At 44.8% G+C, this 18,283-nt stretch overlaps 1 protein-coding gene across 2 annotated transcripts in view; it reads right to left on the reverse strand.

The window, feature by feature from the left end:
• LOC112234531 (vascular endothelial growth factor C) overlaps window positions 1–18,283 on the reverse strand; it is a 55,570-nt gene that overhangs the window by 12,978 nt on the left and 24,309 nt on the right. For both annotated transcript variants that reach the window (XM_024402694.2, XM_024402693.2), the window contains exon 4: window positions 9,327–9,466. In XM_024402694.2, coding sequence (XP_024258462.1) covers window positions 9,327–9,466 — 140 coding nt within the window. The remainder of the gene's footprint in view (window positions 1–9,326; window positions 9,467–18,283) is intronic.

The following is an 18,283-nucleotide window of genomic DNA, read 5'->3' on the forward strand; positions in this document are numbered from 1 at the left end:
CCCCCATCTCACATCCGTGCCCTCTCACCTCTTCCCTTCTCTCTGCCTTCTCCCCAGGTCTAAGATCATCCTGTCTTCAAATGGAGGTCCTGTCTGATATATGACCCTGGTACAACATTCTGTCATTGGAGGGCGTTGGGGTGAGTAAGGGGGACGGGCAGGCACTTTTATTATGGAAATCCCGGCAACAACAAAATTAGTCAGGCCTCTTTGAGGTCAGAACCTCTGAGCCTCCGAAAACGTATCTGAGACATTCGTGACAATTGGTGTGCTAATCACAGTAAGCATCCATATGCTTGAAAGCAGGGGTGCAACTTTTGTTTAAGAAGTGGAGGGGACATAATTAATTTAAAAAATGTATCCAGTCGGATAAACACTCCAAACAGCCTACCCGACCGCTCGGAGGCATCCACATGGTCCTAAAGCACAATGTTGCCTCGTTCTGTATCACATTCCAATGATAAAACTGTGGGGGACAAACATGCCCCCCCCGTCCCCAGTGAAAGTTGTGCCCCTAATTGAAAGTGAAGAGTGAGCTTAGTCGACCTGATAACAAATTACAGTTAGTGGTTAGAGCACGTCAGAAAAAATCAACTGTTTTGAAATCACAAAGCATTCATTTCAAATGCCACAATGCAAACAGATGTTGGCTTAATTAACATTTTGGGTTGATTATCTACGGAAAACAAAAACCCTTGACTATTTATTTGAAATAAAAGTTGCCATGAAACGGCTCAGTGGCAGCTCTACACGTTTGAGAGATTGTCAATGTGCTTTCAATTACCATACACACAGTGGCTTAAGCAGACAACACATTCCAAAGGGCTGAAAAAAGAACGAAAATCACCCTCCTCCTTCGTAGGAAGCCACGTAATCTGATTAACAACACGTGCACTGTGCACCTTTCATAACACACAACAGACGTGTCCGTTTAGACAGCCAAGGTGTCACCCCCCTTGATAATACATAGGCTGGGGTAATCCCAGGAACATGTTAGTTCTCCTTCAGCCGGGAAACTTTGCTGCATGTGATTTGATTAACATAGTACAACTACTGTCTATAATTCACATCAGGATAGGATTTGCATATGGTATGTAAAGGCCTCTCTTGGTATGTGTTGTTTTGATCCATATAGCAAATCAACTACTGTCTATATTTCGTATGAGGAATGGATTGGTATGTACAGGGCCACCTCTGGAATGTGATGGATAGAAGGTAGACTATGCGTTAGGGGGCCATCCACCGGATTTAGTATCTTTTCTTATGTTAAATTGATCTGGTGATATAGAGCATCACTGTACATAGTTATATTTTATAGCTCTGCAGTCTTGGCGGTACCTGCTGTAATGTCATTTCCTGCTCCAATTTATGGCACAGGTCTACAGAGTACGCACGTCAGCATTCCATATGCCAAACGTCCTCTTCTTGAATAGGTCCCACATTAAATGTTCATCTGTAAAACTAGCTACGCATCTGTTGCAACAACAAAAAATCTTTCGGAGTAGGAAGACTAGCCTCACTCAACATTTTACCCGCACATACTCTACAAGCTCAAGCAAAGATATGTATATTTTCAAATTGGAGAAACAAAGCTTCAGCAGCACATCTGTGTTGCGTCTCTTGACATCAAGCGTTTTACTGGCACTGAGGTTTTTTCCCCCCTGACTGACTGACTGACTGATTGACAGCCACACGCCAGGATCAACGTCATCTTCGGTAACGGCTGGGGTGCCCTTTGAGCTCCTCCTCGCTCCTCTCGCTCGGGTAACGGCTAACTGTTTGCCCTGCGGTATCCCAGAGAGAGATTTGATTTTCATTACACGTGTGAGTAACTCACAAAACCTCCACCCCAAAGAACAAGCAAGCGAGCGTGAAACTCTTAGCCAACTTGTCATAGTTATTACCCGTCCTTCCACCTCACCGCGGTAGCTGCCCGAGAACAGATCAGGACAACACACTCTAATATTTGACATTTGAGGAATTACACTCTCAAGTTGAAAGCATTTCTCTTCACTCTGAAGAGTAGCTCATCTCTCTCATGGTTTATTATGTCCAGTATGTGTGAGGGCAGAGAGCTCCTTCTTTGGCACATTGTGTTAACGCTGGCAGCCTACAGACTATATGATCAGTAGATGTTGCCATTTAGACAACAGCATTCTCCATACGTGTCTATATATATGACGACAGAACTGGCCAACATGTATTAGACGACCATTCCGTAGCATCTCCTCGTGATTTTTGTACTGATATCAGTAGGTGAGATCCTTACACATGTTGAGAGACCTGTGCTTGTAATGGTCTGTGTGTCCTGAGCACTCACAACAGTTAAGTTGTAAAGGTCCATGGAAAAGAACGGCAGAGAAACAGACCAGAGAAAGATCAGAGCTCTACTACTGGACCCACGGGTCTGTTTCAGTCTTTAGCAGCTAGCTGAATCCGCAGCCCAAACTGATAAGTTATTATTAGCCCTCACAGCTTAATTCGGTCCTATTTCAGTCATCCGGAATCATTCTGGGGATGGATTGGTCTAGACTAGACTCCATTAGGTCACTTTTAGATGTTGTATACAGTTTTAATGCCTCTGTGTCCGCAATCAGAACATAAATTGTTGCTGCTATGTAACCATACCCCCACTGGAGCTACAGGCAGAAAGGAATGGTGGAAAGAGACACCCCTTAGTGTCAAGGCAAAGAAGAAAAACACAAGGGATGTGTCCCAAATGGCACCCTATTCCCTATATAGTGCACTACTTTTGTTTGGAGCCAAATGGGCCCTGGCCGAAAGTAGTGCACTATAAAGGGAAAAGGGTGCAATTTGGGATGCATGCTAGCAGAACAAAGTTCTGCTCGCCGTAGGAGCACATCTGCTTTTTCTTACGCGAGGAGCTGAGCGAACCCTGGCGATGTATGAGAGAGAGAGCAGCTCACTCGCCGAGGGATGATGCGTTTTCCTGCTATTGAAAATCACTCTGACAGAGGAGCAGGCAGAAAAAATGCTGTTGTAAAATATCACATAATAATAAACAGGTCTGCTGACTCTCTCTGGAAGGTTCTGACAACTCCAGGACCAACTCGGGGTCTTAGGGTACGAACGCTGATCATTTATCAACTTCACTCCCTCTGAAATAAGACCTTTATTCCATAATTTGATATGTGGTGATGTCACAGCCAGATAAGTCATAACTGCATAGACATCCTGAACATGGACTCTCAGCCCCTAACATATGTATTTAATTTGACTTCATCTTTATTTTACCAGGTAAATTGACTGACAACACATTCTCATTTACGGCAATGCCATAAAGAGGACCAGGCATTTCAATCACGTCAGGTAAGATTCTATCCATTAACCACACATCGTTAAACGTTACTACTGAACTCAAGCATTATACCATGAATAAACTTTTCCGTACCAAAAACACTCAGTCACCTACATTGTAATTCATCGTGCTTCAACCTATCCTATTGATTGGCCCCTATGACACGGCTTGTGCAAAACAGCCTTGTAGCATGGCTCATATCCTGCCATGGATCTTTGAGCCAGGTAGTCATGACCTGGACCTCTGGTCTCCATCCCAAATTGCGCCCTATTCCCTATGGGCCCTGGTGAAAAATAGAACGCTATAAAAGGAACAGGGTACCATTTGGAACGCAACCCTGGATCTGACTGTAGCAGGCCTCTCATCTGGGATCGATCTGCAGCTCTCTCTTGGCAATACTGTCCTCCCTGGTCGGTCACAACACCACAGCTTTAGGACATGGAGAACATTAGGGCTTACAGATCAATGGTGTTCCAATTGCCATTGCATTGCTAGAGGAGAGTTTTTCACCTTGGGGAGTGAGTCATTTTTCGGCTTGCCGGCACATGTCAAGAACGGGCAAAAGGCTAATCCTTCAGTCTGTGGGGTTGACACAAGGGCAATAAACATTTACACTAGTCGCACTGAAACAGAGCAATGCTGAGCAGAAATAGAGAGCAAGATCTCTTGTTAGTATACTAAGAGCATGTATGAGACTTACAGAGACTCATACATGCAGAGACTTACTATTGTTCTAAACATTGTGTGTGTGTCTGTGTAGGTAAGTAAAAAAATAAAGAAATAAGAGTAGCAAGGCTATATACAGACACCGGTTAGTCAGGCTTATTGAGGTAGTATGTACATGTAGGTATGGTTAAAGTGACTGTGCATATATGATGAGCAGAGAGTAGCAGAAGCATAAAAAGAGGGGTTGGCGGGTGGTGGGACACAATGCAGATAGCCCGGTTAGCCATGTGCGGGAGCACTGGTTGGTCGGGCCAATTGAGGTATTATGTACATGAACGTATAGATAAAGTGACTATGGATATAAGATAAACAGAGAGTAGCAGCAGCGTAAAAGAGGGGTTGGGGGGCGCACACAATATAAATAGTCCAGGTAACCATTTTGTTACCTGTTCAGGAGTCTTATGGCTTGCGGGTTAAAACAGTTGAGAAGCCTTTTTGTCCTGAACTTGGCACTCCGGTAGTAGAGAAAACAGTCTATGACTGGGGTGGGTGGGGTCTTTGACAATTTTTAGGGCCTTCCTCTGGCACCGCCTAGTGTAGAGGTCCTGGATGGCAGGCAGCTTTGCCCGAGTGATGTACTGGGCCATACGCACTACCCTCTGAAGTGCCTTCCGGTCGGAGGCCGAGCAATTGCCATACCAGGCAGTGATGCAACCGGTCAGGATGCTCTCGATGTTGCAGCTGTAGAACCTTTTGAGGATCTCAGGACCCATGCCAAATCTTTTTAGTTTCCTGAGGGGGAATAGGCTTCATGTCTTGGTGTGTTTGGACCATTCTAGTTTGTTGTTGATGTGGACACCAAGGAACTTGAAGCTCTCAACCTGCTCCACTACAGCCCCGTCGATGAGAATGGGGGCGTGCTCGGTGCTCCTTTTCCTGTAGTCCACAATCATCTCCTTAGTCTTGGTTACGTTGAGGGATAGGTTGTTATTCTGGCACCACACAGCCAGGTCTCTGACCTCCTCCCTATAGGCTGTCTCGTTGTTGTCGGTGATCAGGCCTACCACCGTTGTATCATCTGCAAATTTAATGAAAGTGTTGAAGTCATGCCTGGCCATGCAGTCGTGGGTGAACAGGGAGTACAGGAGGGGACTGAGCACGCACCCCTGGGGAGCTCCAGTGTTGAGGATCAGCATGGCAGATGTTGCTACCTACCTTCACCACCTGGTGGCGGCCCGTCAGGAAGTCCAGGATTCAGTTGCAATGTTGCCTGTAATCCATGGCTTCTGGATGGGGTATGTACATACAGTCACTGTGGGGATGACATCCTCAATGCACTTATTGATAAAGCCAGTGACTGATGTGGTGTATTCCTCAATGTCATCGGAAAAAACCCAGAACATGTTCCAGTCTGTGATAGCAAAACAGTCCTGAAGTTTAGCATCTGCTTCATCTGACCACTTTTTTATAGACTGAGTCACTGGTGCTTCCTGCTTTAATTTTCGCTTGTAAGCAGGAATCAGGAGGATAGAGTTGTGGTCGGATTTACCAAATGGAGGACGAGGGACAGCTTTGTACACATCTCTGTGTGTGGAGTACAGGTGATCTAGATTTTTTTTCCCCTCTGGTTGCACATTTAACATGTTGGTAGAGATTTGGTAGAACTGATTTAAGTTTCCCGGCATTAAAGTCTCCGGCCACTAGGAGCGCCGCCTCTGGGTAAGCGGTTTCCTGTTTGCTTATTTCCTTATACAGCTGACTGAGTGCGGTGTTAGTGCCCGTATCTCTTTGTGGTGGGAAATAAACAGCCACAGAAAGTATAGCTGAGAACTCTCTAGGGAAGTAGTGTGGCCTGCAATTCATCACAAAATACTCTACTTCATGCGAGCAAAATGTAGAGACTTCCTTAGATTTCGTGCACCAGCTGTTGTTTACAAATATGCACAGACCGCCCCCCCTTCGTCTTACCGGAGTGTGCTGTTCTGTCCTGCCGGTGCAGCGTATATCCCGCTAGCTGAATATCCATGTCGTCATTCAGCCACGATTCCGTGAAACATAGGATATTACAGTTTGATGTCCCGTTGGTAGGATATTCGTGATCGTACCTCGTCTAGTTTATTGTCCAATGATTGCACGTTGGTCGAGTAATATTGACGGTAACGGCAGCTTTCCTACTCGCCTTCTGCAGTTCCGGACGAGGCATCCGGCTCTTCGTCCTCTGCGTCGCTTCCTTTTGCGAATAATTGGGATGTTTGTCCTGTGGGGTGTTTGGAGAATATCGTGTAAGTCCTTCTTGTTGTTGAAAAAATCTTTGTCTAATCCGAGGTGAGTGATCGCTATCCTGATATCCAGAAGCTCTTTGTCTAATCCGAGGTGAGTGATCGCTGTCCTGATATCCAGAAGCTCTTTGTCTAATCTGAGGTGAGTGATCGCTGTCCTGATATCCAGAAGCTCTTTTCTGCCGTAAGATACGGTGGCAGAAACATTATGTACAAAATAATTTACAAATATGGCGAAAAACAAACACATAATAGCACAAATAGTTAGGAGACCGTTAAACGGCAGCCATCTTGTTGGCGTAGCGTTTCTTATTTCGGTTTGAAATGAGCCATTCAATTTGGGGCGAGGACTTTTTCCTGAACACGTGAACTGAAGCAGGACAAACTCTGGGCCCTTGTTGATTATACCTAGGCTCCAGAGTTATACATAGGGCCTGAGTTTTTAGCTACGAGCTCATTGTCTATAGTAAATTCTAAGTGTTTATGGAGTGTTGCTCTTAAGCCTGTTTGCTTGCCTTGTTCCCTGGTCTTGCTCTCCTCTCCATGGGGTGTTGACAGGCCGTCCCCACCCTGCTGCTCCTTATATCACCACTGCTACTGCTACTGTTAGTGTTACTGCTACTACTAGTACTACTGCTACTACTACTGCTACTTCTACTACTAGTGCTACTGCTAGTGTTACTGCTACTACTGCAGCTACTGCTATTACTACTGCTACTACTACAACTACTGCTACTGCTATTACTACTGATTCTACTAGTGCTACTGCTAGTACTATTGCTACTACTAATGCTACAACTGCTGCTACTTCTACTGCTTCTACTACTGCTTCTACTACTGCTACTGCTACTACTACTGCTACTGCTATTACTACTGATTCTATTGCTAATTGCTACTGTTTGGTGGTAAACTGCTCTATTACTACTGATATACATGCTACTGCCCTACTGTAGAAGAACGACTGCTCTAAGTCTGGTGGAGGCTCTGGAAACAATATTGTCCCGACATGTTCTGGTTAGGCTAAACAGTTAACACAGTTAACAAGTCTACACTCCTCTGCTCCTCTGACGTAAACACAGCAGACAGACAAGACGAGGAGCTGTCTGTAGATACATCTCCTGTGTAACCTCTTGCTCACGATATACTGCAGTTTTCATAAGGTACGGCAGGTTAAGTTATGCTTCTGGACGTTTACTGCAGGAGTAGCAACATCTCATCTTTACATCACCCAAGTGGGTGCTGCACAGGTGTGTGTATGATGGAGGAAATGACACTAACTCTAATTATGTCAAATTGATTTCAGGTCTGGTGACAGAAACGCCATCCGTTTAACTGTCCTCACTACACGTAGTGACTATGGACTCAGTCCATAATGCTCCACAGTGCACTGCCCTGCCTAGATGGAAAGTTAATCAAGGTTCACTGCTGGGATTTCCTGTAGTAGCACCTCTTATATCAACACACTGACAGGAAGCCTTCACAGCACAGGAACAATAGGTGTCCACACTAAATTGGCCAATATGAACCTCTATATCCGTTCAAGGGAAAATACTGTTGCTGTACAACATAAGGCAACCTCCCACTGTATTCAAAACACACACAACCCTTTCACCACATATACTCCCAATAAAGAGAACCAGAATCCAGGAACTGACTGGAAAAACTGAGCGAGTTTGTTGGAACTGGGGACTTTTGGTTAGCATGCTGACAGCAGAGACGCTATCCTAAGTTTCTTGGTGCGAGAACGAGCTCTTTGCAGGCTTAAATACATCCGCAACATCTTGCAAACTGTTCTTGAAGTGTATTTCCTGTCCTGTGGTGGACAATGCTTCCTTCTCACTTTCTGGGCATTTGGAAAAGTCCCTGTGACAGATATCTGTTAGAATGCTTTTAGCAGTTAATTCTACGGATCCAATGTACTGGATCTGAAAACACAATGGGTAGACTGGATTAAGAATCCAGAAAAAGGCACTAGAATAGGCATATATAATGCAGAGAAGATACTTTACAGAACTACTCCTACTATTACCCCTAACTCCTACAGGGGTAAGAGCAGATCAACATAGCTAACTTAACTATTACTATTACCCCTAACTCCTACAGGGGTAGGAGCAGATCAACATAGCTAACTTAACTATTACTATTACCCCTAACTCCTACAGGGGTAAGAGCAGATCAACATAGCTAACTTAACTATTACTATTACCCCTAACTCCTACAGGGGTAGGAGCAGATCAACATAGCTAACTTAACTATTACTATTACCCCTAACTCCTACAGGGGTAGGAGCAGATCAACATAGCTAACTTAACTATTACCCCTAACTCCTACAGGGGTAGGAACAGATCAACATAGCTAACTTAACTATTACTATTACCCCTAACTCCTACAGGGGTAGGAGCAGATCAACATAGCTAACTTAACTATTACTATTACCCCTAACTCCTACAGGGGTAGGAGCAGATCAACATAGCTAACTTAACTATTACTATTACCCCTAACTCCTACAGGGGTAGGAGCAGATCAACATAGCTAACTTAACTATTACTATTACCCCTAACTCCTACAGGGGTAGGAACAGATCAACATAGCTAACTTAACTATTACCCCTAACTCCTACAGGGGTAGAAGCAGATCAACATAGCTAATTTAACTATTACTACTACCTCTAACTCCTACAGGGGTAGGAGCAGATAGCTAATAACAACATAGCTAATTCCTACAGGGGTAGGAGCAGATCAACATAGCTAACTTAACTATTACTATTACCCCTAACTCCTACAGGGGTAGGAGCAGATCAACATAGCTAACTTAACTATTACCCCTAACTCCTACAGGGGTAGGAACAGATCAACATAGCTAACTTAACTATTACCCCTAACTCCTACAGGGGTAGAAGCAGATCAACATAGCTAATTTAACTATTACTACTACCTCTAACTCCTACAGGGGTAGGAGCAGATAGCTAACTTAACTATTACTACTACCCCTAATTCCTACAGGGGTAGGAGCAGATCACCATAGCTAAATTAGAGGACTGGATTAAGAAAAGGAACACTTACTCTGGTAGAGATCGTCGTATGATGGAGTGTACTTGTCTGTAGGCATCCAGTTTGGACAGACAATTGCACACGGTGTGGTTGGCAAAGCTGATCGTCACTAGGTTGTTATTTGTACTGCTGGAAACTGTGATTTCAAACAGCTAGGAGAAACAGAGAAAGAAAATGAGTCAAGTAACAGATAGTAGGACTTTCAGACAGTTTTCTTTAGTCACCATAATGGTGAAACCTACAATGAATAGTGGTTTTCAGACAGTTATGAGAGAAAAACAACTTTTATCAAGCAACTGTCAGAGATAATAGTACTTGTAGGATCTGTATTTGTCTAGTTGATGTCACAGCACAACCAAACTTGATGAGCAACCTTTTTGCCACAGTTTCTTTGCAGCATTCTAGTCAGGACCATTTGAGGGTTGAAGATTAAATCTAAAAACAACCAGATAAGTGGGGCTAAGAATGGGGCATGTTGTGCAACTCTAAATTCACAGACCACTGACACACAACCACACTGTGTATAAACTCTCTAACCACAACTACAGAGAACATTGAAGTGGACGGGATAGCAGCCATGAAAGAGGGAATGAGGCAAGGGAGCTTGTTGTTATTAGTGTTGGCAGGAGCTTTCTGTATCACGCCTTGATCAATTAAAAACTATTAATTGAGGTTACTCTGTTCTAGGGCCGCATAGGGAGGAATGGAGTAGACTCAAGCAGTGATTGAGAGTGAGTCTGTGAATGGCCTTTGGCCCCCAAAGCATGAATAGCAAACAAGCGTCTCTGTGACTTGAATCCAGACTTTTCTTCCCTTCAATGAAACAGGTCAGTCCACATTCACTCAAAGAAAATAACAGACCACTCAATGAGGACTATAGTCCTTTAGGATGATTAAAACTGACCTAAGCAATCACCCTGATCCTCCACCTGGCAGACATGTTACCAAGGCAGCCCAGTCTGATTAGTCTCAACACCTTGGCATGGGCTTTGGCAGAGGCCATTCCAGCTTCCTTTTAAGAAAGCGGTAAAACCTGACAAATGCCCCGGCAATAATTACTGTAACCCTTATCCCAATACATTGATGAGGTTGGGAATGGTTTATAAGTGAGGGGAATACCCGGGAATACGAAAAATACTGTAATGACGGGATGATCTGACCCCCATGCCCTAACGTCGCCCCAGAAAGTCCTCCCTGGGGACAGGGAGGGGTGCTTCCCTACCTTCCCCTACCCGCCCCTCCTTCCCATCCACACCCGGCTCCTTACAGCCGTGCTTACGCACTTATACTGCATCACACATCCCCCCTCAACACACTAACCCCTCGTTAGGCTGGCAACGTACATGAGAGAGATTCCTTAAGGCGTCTTGATGTACTGTACCTGACAATGGACACTACTCGCATCTGGGGAAAGGAAGTGAGCACTACCAAAGAGCTGTCTTAAAGAACACTCCCACTGTACCCACAGAATAGTTCATTGAGGGCAGAGGAAAGAAATGCTTAAAAGATCCGTAAAATCAACTAGCGATGCTCAAATAAAATGTTATTGGTCACATACACATGGTTAGCAGATGTTAATGCGAGTGTAGCAAAATGCTTGTGCCTCTAGTACCGACCGTTCAATAATATCTAACAAGCAATCTAACACATTTTACAATGACTAACTTACACACACAAATGGAAAGGGATGAATAAGAATATGCACAGTTGCAGTCGGAAGTTTACACACACCGTAGCCAAATACAGTTAAACTCAGTTTCTCACAATTCCAGACATTCAATCCTCGTAAAAATTCACAGTCTTACTTAGGGCAGTTAGGATCACCACTTTATTTTAAGAATGTGAAATGTCAGAATAATAGTAGAGGGAATGATTTCTTTCAGCTTTTATTTCTTTCATCACATTCTCTGTGGGTCAGAGATTTTTTTGTGATGGCCACTCCAATACCTTGACTTTGTTGTCCTTAAGCCATTTTGCCACAACTTTGGAAGTATGCTTGGGGTCATTGTCCATCTGGAGACCCATTTGCGACCAAGCTTTAACTTCCTGAATGATGTCTTGAGATGTTGCTTCAACATATCTACATAATTTTCTTTCCTCATGATGCCATCTATTTTCTGAAGTGCACCAGTCCCTCCTGCAGCAAATAACCCCCACAGCATGATGCTGCCACCCCCTTGCTTCACGGTTGATATTGTGTTCTTCGGCTTGCAAGCCTCCCCCTTTTTCCTCCAAACATAACGATGGTCATTATGGCCAAACAGTTCTATTTTTGTTTCATCAGACCAGAGGGCATTTCTCCAAAAAGTATGATCTTTGTCCCCATGTGCAGTTGCAAACCATAGTCTGGATTTTTTATGGCAGTTTTAGAGCAGTAGCTTCTTCTTTGCTGAGAAGCCTTTCATGTTATGTCGATATATAACTAATTTTATTGTGGATATAGATACTTCTGTACCTGTTTCCTCCAGCATCTTCACAAGGTCCATTGCTGTTGTTCTGGGATTGATTTGCACTTTTCGCACCAAAGTACGTTCATCTCTAGGAGACAGAACACGTCTCCTTCCTGAGCGGTATGACGGCTGCGTGGTCCCATAGTGTTTATATTTGCGTACTGTTGTTTGTACAGATGAATGTGGTACCTTCAGGCGTTTGGAAAAGGTCTAAAAAAAAATCTGAGGTCTTGGCTGATTTCTTTTCATTTACCCATGATATCAAGCAAAGAGGCACTGAGTTTGAAGGTAGGCCTTGAATAACATCCACAGGTACACCACCAATTGACTCAAATTATGTCAATTAGCCTATCAGAAGCTTCTAAAGCCATGACATCATATTCTGGAATTTTCCAAGCTGTTTAAAGGCACAGTCAACTTAGTGTATGTAAACTTCTGATCCACTGGAATTGTGATACAGTGAATTATAAGTGAAATAATCTGTCTGTAAACAATTGTTGGAAAAATGACTTGTGTCATGCACAAAGTAGATGTCCTAACCGACTTGCCAAAACTATAGTTTGTTTACAAGAAATTTATGGAGTGGCTGAAAAACGAGTTTTAATGACTCCAACCTAAGTGTATGTAAACTTCCAACTTCAACTGTACATACATAAATAAATGGATGAGTGATGGCCGTACGGGATAGGCAAGATGCAGTAGATGGTATTGAATACAGTATATACATATGAGATGAGTAATGTAGGATATGTAGTGACGAGTGATACCTTTATTAAATCCATTTATTAAATTGATTTAAGTGGCAAGAGATTTGAGTCTGTATGTTGGTAGCAGCTACTCTATGTTAGTGATGGCTGTTTAACAGTCTGAGGGCCTTGAGATAGAAGCTGTTTTTCAGTCTCTTGGTCCCAGCTTTGATGCACCTGTACTGACCTCGCCTTCTGGATGATAGCGGGGTGAACAGGCAGTGGCTCGGGTGGTTGTTATCCTTGATGATCTTTTTGGCCTTCCTGTGACATCGGGTGGTGTAGGTGTCCTGGAGGGCAGGTAGTTTGCCTCCGGTGATGCGTTGTGAAAACCGCCCTGCGGTTTGAGCCCTGCGGTTGTGGGCGGAGCAGTTGCCATACCAGGTGGTGATACAGCCCGACAGGATGCTCTCGATTGAGCATTTGTAAAAGTTTGTGTTGTGTTTTCGGTGACAAACCAAATTTCTTCAGCCTCCTGAGGTTCAAAAGGCGCTGCTGCGCCTTCTTCACCACGCTCTCTGTGTGGGTGGACCATTTCAATTTGTCTTTGATGTGTACGCCGAGGAACTTGAAACTTTCCACCTTCTCCACTACTGTCCTGTCAATGTGGAGGGGGGATGCTTCCTTTGCTGTTTCCTGAAGTCCACAATCATCTCCTTTGTTTTTTTGAAGTTGAGTTAGAGATTATTTTCCTGACACCACACTGACAGGGCCCTCACCTCCTCCCTGTAGGCCGTCTCGCCATTGTTGGTAATCAAGCCTACCACTGTAGTGTCGTCTGCAAACTTGATGATTGTGTTGGAGGCGTGCATGGCCACGCAGTCATGGGTGAACAGTGAGTACAGGAGAGGGCTGAGAACGCACTGTTGTGGGGCCCCAGTGTTGAGGATCAGCGGGCTGGAGATGTTGTTTCCTACCCTCACCATCTGGGGGTGGCCCGTCAGAAAGTCCAGGACCCAGTTGCACAGGGCGGGGTCGAGACCCAGGGTCTCGAGCTTAATGATGAGTTTGGAGGGTACTATAGTGTTAAATGCTGAGCTGTAGTCTATGAACAGCATTCTTACATAGGTATTCCTCTTGTCCAGATGGAATAGGGCAATGTGCAGTGTGGTGGCAGTGTGGTAAACACACCAGCCAGCTGGTCTGCGCATGCTCTGAGGATGCGGCTAGGGATGCCATCTGGGCCGGCAGCTTTTCCGAGGGTTAACACATTTAAATGTTTTACTCACGTTGGCCACGCTGAAGGAGAGCCCACAGGCTTTGGTAGCAGGCCATGTCAGTGGCACTGTATTGTCCTCAAAGCTAGCAAAGAAGTTGTTTAATTTGTCTGGGAGCAAGACGTCAATGTCCGCGACGAGGCTGGTTTTCTTTTGTAGTCTGTGATTTACTGTAGACTCGGCCACATAGTGTCCGAGCCGTTGAATTGCGACTCTACTATGTCTCTATACTGACGCTTTGTTTGTTTGATTGCCTTGCAGAGGGAATAGCTACACTGTTTGTATTCGGTCATGTTTCCAGTTGCCTTGCCATGATTAAATTGGGTGGTTCGTGCTTTCAGCTTTGCGCGAATGCTGCCATCAATTCACGGTTTCTGCTTAGGGAATGTTTTAATAGTCACAGTGGGTACAACATCACCGATGCATTTGCTAATTAACTCGCTCACTGAGTCAGCGTATACATCAATTTTATTGTCTGAGACTACCCGGAACATATCCCAGGACACGTGATCGAAGCAATCTTGAAGCATGGAATACGATATGTCAGACGAGCATTGGATAGACCTGAGCATGGGTGTTTCCTGTTTTAGTTTCTGTCTATAGGCTGGGATCAACAAAATGGAGTCATGGTCAGAATTGCCGAAGGGAGGGCGGGGGAGAGCGGGGGAGAGCTCTGTATGCATCGCGGAAGATAGAGTAGCAATGGTCGAGAATGCTACCAGCCCGTGTCGCACATTTAATATGCTGATAGAATTTAGGAAACCTTGTTCTCATATTAGCTTTGTTAAAATCCCCAGCTACAATAAATGCAGCCTCAGGATGTATGGTTTCCAGTTTACATAGAGTCCAGTGAAGTTCTTTCAGGGCCGTCGGGGTATCTGCTTGGGGGGGATATACACGGCTGTGACTATAATCAAAATAATTATTTTGGTAGATAATGAGGTCGGCATTTGATTGTAAGGAATTCTAGGTCAAGTGAACAAAATGACTTAAGTACCTGTATGTTGTTATGATCGCACCGTGAGTCATAAGGCATACCCACCCACCCTTCTTCTTACCAGAGAGTTGTTTGTTTCTGTTACAATCTCTGATGTCTTTCTGGAAGGCAACTCGTGCCCTAATTTCGTCCACCTTGTTGTCCAGAGATTGGACATTGGCGAGTAATATGCTCGGAAGCAGTGTATGGTGTGCTCGCCTTCTAAGTCTGACCAGTAGGCCACTCTGTCTGCCTCTCCTGCAGCGACCGTGTTGTTTTGGGTCGGCCTCTGGGATAAGATCCCACGTCCAGGGTGGAGGTCCGAACAAAGGATCGGCTTCGGGAAAGTCGTATTCCTGGTCGTAATGTTGGTAAGTTGACGTCACTTTTATATCAAATAGTTCTTCCAAGCTGTATGTCATAATGCTTGAGATTTTCTGGGCTAATAATGTAAGAAATAATACAGAAAAAAACAAAGTACTGCATAGTTTCCCAAGGACCTGAAGCGACCATCTCTGTTGGCGCCATGATACTACAGGTCATGTAAAGCAAAAGTCAGGTAAACTGTTTACTAATTAAGTTTATCCTAACTATTCAGTGAGTCAACCTGTCTGACTGCCAGCCCTGTCAAACACATGAGTTCGTTGAGTCATTTACAATCCACTGAGCCTGCACATTGTCTGGGATCAGGTGTGCATAAAGCCAGATAAGAGGTAACTGGAGAGACTTTTGATTGGCCATTAGTTCTGGTAGTGGAAACCAAACAGTAGGCCTACAGACCAACTTGCCTGGCCACAGACCAACCTGCCTGGCTACAGACCAATCTGCCTGGCCACAGACCAACCTGCCTGGCCACAGACTAACCTGCCTGGCTACAGACTGACAAGTAATCCAAAGGTTGTGGGTGAAGACATATCCAAGATGGCGTAGCAGTCAGACGTCTTTGTCCTGTCGTGTCCCTTGTATATATCGTTTTACACATTTTTCATCGCATATCCTTTAAAATATTTTGCTAAACCTCATCATCTAAATACTCTCCTGCAACCCGCCTCACCCAATGTGGCGTGGATCTGTTTTTTTTCCCTAAAGTATTTATATTTACTTCGGATCTGGAATCCCTCAACTGAAGCTAGCCAGCTAACTACCAGCTATCAGTCAGCAGACCATTGCCAGCGGTCATCAGCTAGCCTTCAGCTCGGAAAGCTCTCGCCAGTTCGAACAACGTGACTCTAATCAGAGCATAACGGACCTGTTATTTTTATCCCCGGATTCCTACCGCAAACTGAACATTTTCATCTAGATATTCACAACTAGCTAACCGCAATCTACTACTCCTGGCAAGCATTTCCATTCCAGAGCAAGCACCAATTAGCTTGAAGCTAGCCCAGCCAGGGCTCCTGTGCTACCACCGAAGCATACTCCTGGGCTATATCGGCCTGCTAGCTACCTAGAGATACTTGGAACCCTACTAATTCCACGACTGGTCTATCGACATCACCGCACGAAGAGGCAAAAACAGACTTACCCCCATCGCGATGTCCCCCCAAAGGGTAACTTTCTAGCCCCTGCTATCTGCTTGCTTGCTAACCCAGTCTGCTAACTGCTAAACTGCCGGGCCCTGGTCTGCTAACTGCTAGCTTGCCTGCCCGGTCTGCTAACTGCTAGCCCTTGCTAACTGCTTGCTTGCTAACCCGGTCTGCTAACTGCTAGCTTGCCCTGGTCTCCTAACTGCTAGCCCATGCTAACTGCTTGCTTGCTAACCCGGCCTGCTAACTGCTAGCTTGCCCTGGTCTACTAGCTGCTAGCTTGTTTAGCTCCGGCCTACTAACTGTTAGCTTGTTAGCCTGCTAACTGTCTGAATCGCCGTGTCCCCAGCCAGCCCAACCACTCACTGGACCCATATGTTCACTTGGCTATGCATGCCTCTCTCTAATATCAATATGCCTTGTCCATTACTGTCCTGGTTAGTGATTACTGTCTTATTTCACTGTAGAGCCTCTAGCCCTGCTCAATATGCCTTAACAACCATGTTGTTCCAACTCCTACATATGCGATGACATCACCTGGTTTAAACATCTCTAGAGACTATATCTCTCTCTTCATTACTCAATGCCTAGGTTTACCTCCAATGTACTCACATCCTACCTTACCTTTGTCTGTACACTATGCTATCGTGCCCAGAAACCTGCCCCTTTTACTCTCTGTTCTGAACGTGCTAGACGGCCAGTTCGTATAGTCTTTAGCCGTACCCTTATCCTACTTCTCCTCTGTTCCTCTGGTGATGTGGAGGTTAATCCAGGTCCTGCAGTGCCTAGCTCCACTCCCACCCCCCAGGTGCTCTCATTTGTTGACTTCTGTAAATGTAAAAGCCTTGGTTTCATGCATGTTAACATTAGAAGCCTATTCCCTAAGTTTGTTTTACTCACTGCTTTAGCACACTCTGCCAACCCAGATGTCTTAGCCGTGTCTGAATCCCGGCTTAGGAAAACCACCAAAAACCCTGAAATCTCCATTGCTAACTATAACGTTTTCCGCCAAGATAGAACTGCCAAAGGGGGCGGTGTTGCAATCTACTGCAAAGATAGAAAGTAATACAGAACTCTGCAGGCTAAGTCTGTACCCAAACAATTTGAGCTTCTACTTCTAAACATTCACCTTTCCAGAAACAAAATCTGGACCCCTACAAATCAGCCGGGCTAGACAATCTGGACCCTCTCTTTCTAAAATGATCTGCCGAAATTGTTGCAATCCCTATTACTAGCCTGTTCAACCTCTCTTTCGTATTGTCTGAGATTCCCAAAGATTGGAAAGCTGCCGTGGTCATCCCCCTCTTCAAAGGGGGTTGACTCTAGACCCAAACTGCTACAGACCTATATCTATCCTTCCCTGTCTTTCTAAGGTCTTCGAAAGCCAAGTTAACAAACAGATTACTGACCATTTCGAATCCCACCATACCTTCTCCGCTATGCAATCTGGTTTCAGAGCTGGTCATGGGTGCACCTCAGCCACGCTCAAGGTTCTAAACGACATCATAACCGCCATCGATAAGAGACATTACTGTGCAGCCGTATTCATCGACCTGGCCAAGGCTTTCGATTCTATCAATCACAACATTCTTATTGGCAGACTCGACAGCCTTGGTTTCTCAAATGATTGCCTCGCCTGGTTTACCAACTACTTCTCTGATAGAGTTCAGTATGTCAAATCGGAGGGCCTGTTGTCTGGACCTCTGACAGTCTCTATGCGTGTTCCACAGGGTTCAATTCTCGGGCTGTCTCTCTTTGGGCTGTCAAATTGCTACGCTTTATCTTGGCCAGGTCGCAGTTGCAAATGAGAACTTGTTCTCAACTAGCCTACCTGGTTAAATAAAGGTGAAAAAAAATGTCAGGGGGAGTAGACACAACCAGCTAGTCTTTCTCTGGGGATACCCAGTAGTACCATGAGTCAGTGGTTTAGCTATGAGTCTCCAAGTAAGCCTATCAAAGAGTCATGGGAGCTGTAGTTGGGCTTGAAATCAATTAAATCTGTATTCGCAAAATAGCATGGAAAATGCATGCTTCAATTTTCAATCTGAATCCAA

The sequence above is a fragment of the Oncorhynchus tshawytscha genome, linkage group LG11 (genome assembly GCF_018296145.1).
Source record: "Oncorhynchus tshawytscha isolate Ot180627B linkage group LG11, Otsh_v2.0, whole genome shotgun sequence".
NCBI lineage: Eukaryota > Metazoa > Chordata > Actinopteri > Salmoniformes > Salmonidae > Oncorhynchus > Oncorhynchus tshawytscha.